The following is a 3290-nucleotide window of genomic DNA, read 5'->3' as shown; positions in this document are numbered from 1 at the left end:
CAATACATGTAAAGGACTTCCTATTTCAAACTATAGTTAAATCATACTCTTGAAGGACTCTTAATTCATAACATATATTACTCAACTTTTTTCATTTTCAAAGCATTACTACTTTTTTCAATACACATAAAATAATTCATGTATAAACTGTTATTAAAAAATGCTTATAAAAACGTCATGTTTTTAGTGATATATAACTCCATTTATAACAATTCCAATAATAACCACTTTTAGGTATACTAGATAAATTTTCATGTATTGTTACTCTTATAATAATATTATAGTGTATTTCAAAAAATTCTACTATTATAGTGCTCTTCTTCATATCATAAATAATTCTTCTCAAATTGCAAGTGACACTTTAGTTAAATCTAGTGGTGCTTGGGCATTACATGCATTCTAAGGCGGTTTACTATATGCATTCCTTGTGTTCAAGACCTAATTTTGAAATCTTTTATCTTTGAAATTTTCCTGAATAAAACATACCTTTTTCTACTGAATCTATGAATACCCTTACAAAGAGCTATGCCTACATATTTGTGAGTGACTTGAGAGCGACTGAGAGTATGCATTAGGTAGTAGGATAGACAAAGCGACCCCAGAACCAGTGGGAACACCACACAGAGTCCATTTTGTGAAGAGGAACGCCCTTGGTTTCGGGCACCAACAGCAGAGTGAACACCCCCATCACCACCACCCATCCCGCAAAGAAGAGAAATATACCGAACTTGAACGCGCACAGCATCGACAGAAACGTCTGCGCTATCACGAACTTGAATATCATGTTCATGCACACCGTCACGCTCTGCCCGGCTGATCGCACCTCCTGCGCATAGATCTCGCTCGGTATCAGCCATGATAACGGCCCCCACGACATCCCGAATGCCACCACGAACACGCATAGCATCCCCACCTCCGCCGCCCCGTACCTCGCCTGCATGTTCACTGTGTTGCTCTTCAGCTTCGCCCCGAAAATGCTCGCAATCGTCACCTGCAGCAACGTTTTGTAGCACTGAATCAAACTTCGCTCGCAGGAATTCTCGATAGGTCGGACAACCCTTGAGACGACCCTACGGTACTGGACAGAAGACACGAAAGCTGGAAAACTTACCAAAGCGCAGCACATAAAGCAAGACCCGAGCAGTAACATCTTCCTCCGACCAACTTTGTCCACCACAAACGCCGCGACACAGGCCGTCACAAACGCCGTCCCTCCTGTAATCACGGCGGAGTACAACGATGCTTGATCCTTGAACCCCGCCAGTTTGAAGAGAACAGGCCCATAGAACAAGATTGCATCGTTGCCCGAGAATTGCTGGAAAAATGGGAGAGCGCAAGACATCACGAGCTGTGGTGTGTTTTGCCTGGCGAGCAATTCCTTGAATGGATGTTTCACGACCTGAGCACCCTGAATCGACTCTAAAAGGTCGTTGAACTCAGCGTCTACGTCGTCAGAGGCTCTAATTTTACGTAAAACAGACTTTGCTTTCTCCAAATGGCCTCTCTCTAATAGACTGTTGGGAGTCTCAACCACTAGTAGGCTGCAAACCGTCAGCAGAAGGGCCGGGACGCCGGCAACCCCAAGAGAAATACGCCATCCCCACGGATGGATTTTAGAGGCCAGGAAATTCACTAGGTTTCCTGAGAAGATGCCCAGAGTGACGTACACCGCGAAAAGAAGGTTCAAACCACCTCGCAAGTTGGGTGGTGCAATTTCCGACAAATACACCGGCACTGCCTGCGAGTCAAATAAACCATCAAAAATCATGAACAGAGCTTTTTAATCATCCGAGAGGCTGTGTCATCAGCGCTGTAGGGTACCTGATTCGCAAATCCGATTCCACATCCTAACACTGCGCGGCCAGTAATGAGCATTCCGAGGTTTTGAGAGAAAGTTCCGAGAACCGTTCCGACGATGAAAAAGATGCCTCCGCCTAGCATCGTTGCCCGACGCCCAAACTTTCTGCTCACTCTGGACGCGAAGAAGGTGGAAAGCAGCGCAGCTAAATAGAGGCTGGAACTAAACAGTTGAAAAACCTGATTGCTATACTTGCAATAGTTGTCCTCTTTTGTATTCAATTTGTGTTTGTATACGCTCGGATAGAACTTGAGCAGAAAATCGTCCATGATCGAAATTCCGCCTGGAAGGACGGAAGCAATTACAGCTCATCACTTCCGTTTTATTGCTGCCGGGACCTAATTGAGTCATCAAGAGCCTTTAAGATGCCAAAGCCTGCAAGGGAAAGCTAATTTGTATAAACGCACGTACCTGCGACGACCAAGTCGTACCCATACATGAGCCCGCCGCTAGCAGCCATGAAACATGTAAAAAGGACGTGTAATGTGATTTTCGTCTCGTATTGAGCAAGCTTTGAGCTAAGAGCAGCGGGATCCTCTGGAGCAGAAGCCATGTGGAGGTCGTTTTGCAAAGTCATGTGGCGTAGGATGCAAAAGTCATAAAGCTGTTCATAGAGTTTAAACTGGCTCTATACTGGCTGCAAACTTCCAACAATGTCGGAGCACTTCGACAATGGCAATAAAAACCTTTAACAAGGATGGACGATTTGTTGAGAGTGGGAGTGCTGGCTCTTACAAGGATAGTCAGGGAGCCCAGACTGGCTGCGAAACTCATACATGGTTAAAATCTACTGAGAGTCTTTTCCGCTGAGAAAGCTTTAGGTCTCTCTCTCTCACATACACATGGCCTCTGTCTCTCTTTCTTACACATGAGCACGGGGGGGTGTACACTGGCAGAGCTGGTTGGCAGTCATTCCTTCCTGAGCTTTGATGCGTATTTCTTTGCAATCATTCATGTTTAGCTGGCCAATGCTGACGGAACAATGGCAAAAGTTTCTTCTACGTCAAAGACAACCGCAACTCGCCTCCACAGTCAACTTTACGTCGACTTCTTTCCATTTTGCCCATTGCACAGATTCCCCGTCTACGTGCCGTGGTCATTTGGCCTTTTGAAATTTGCATATTTGACTGTTGGACGTTCTGTATGCTCGCGAATGAACGTTCTGACGTCTCTTTCCATGTGCTTAAAGTAGTTCAAAGCAGGCACTTTTTTTCAGTACTACAAGGTCCACACCTTGCATATTATCCGTACACAGTTTTTGGCCTTCCCGCAATGGGTAGGCCTTATAGTAATCCTTTGGCCTGCAAAGAGAAAAATCTAAGTATTTAGTTATTTTTATGTTCACCTTTTTTTTTTTGGCATGCATTGATTGGATGAGCATATGAGAATCCCACCTTTTTCTCTCTCTCGTCTCATCCCTTCAAATCCTCCA

General features: G+C 44.8%; 1 protein-coding gene across 2 annotated transcripts; it reads right to left on the bottom strand.

The window, feature by feature from the left end:
* Positions 1 to 438: 438 nt before the first annotated feature.
* LOC147899971 (sugar transport protein MST4-like) lies at positions 439 to 2429 on the bottom strand. 2 transcript variants are annotated; one of them, XM_087376888.1, is made up of 4 exons: positions 2270 to 2429; positions 1822 to 2141; positions 1112 to 1738; positions 439 to 991 (listed from the first exon to the last, which is right to left on the bottom strand). In XM_087376888.1, exons 1-4 carry the CDS (start codon positions 2409 to 2411, stop codon positions 572 to 574), a joined length of 1509 nt encoding a protein of 502 aa, XP_087233014.1. In that variant the 5' UTR covers positions 2412 to 2429; the 3' UTR covers positions 439 to 571. The 2 variants fall into 2 exon arrangements, with proteins under 2 accessions (XP_087233014.1, XP_087233015.1); XM_087376889.1 differs by having other exon boundaries at positions 1822 to 2196; positions 2270 to 2374.
* Between the last annotated feature and the right edge of the window lie 861 nt (positions 2430 to 3290).

Source organism: Dipteris shenzhenensis, chromosome 7, assembly GCF_047967505.1.
Source record: "Dipteris shenzhenensis isolate YYH24624 ecotype China chromosome 7, Dip_SZ_1.0, whole genome shotgun sequence".
NCBI lineage: Eukaryota > Viridiplantae > Streptophyta > Polypodiopsida > Gleicheniales > Dipteridaceae > Dipteris > Dipteris shenzhenensis.
Note: the sequence above shows the minus strand (reverse complement) of the source record. Positions and strands in the feature narration are given on the sequence as shown.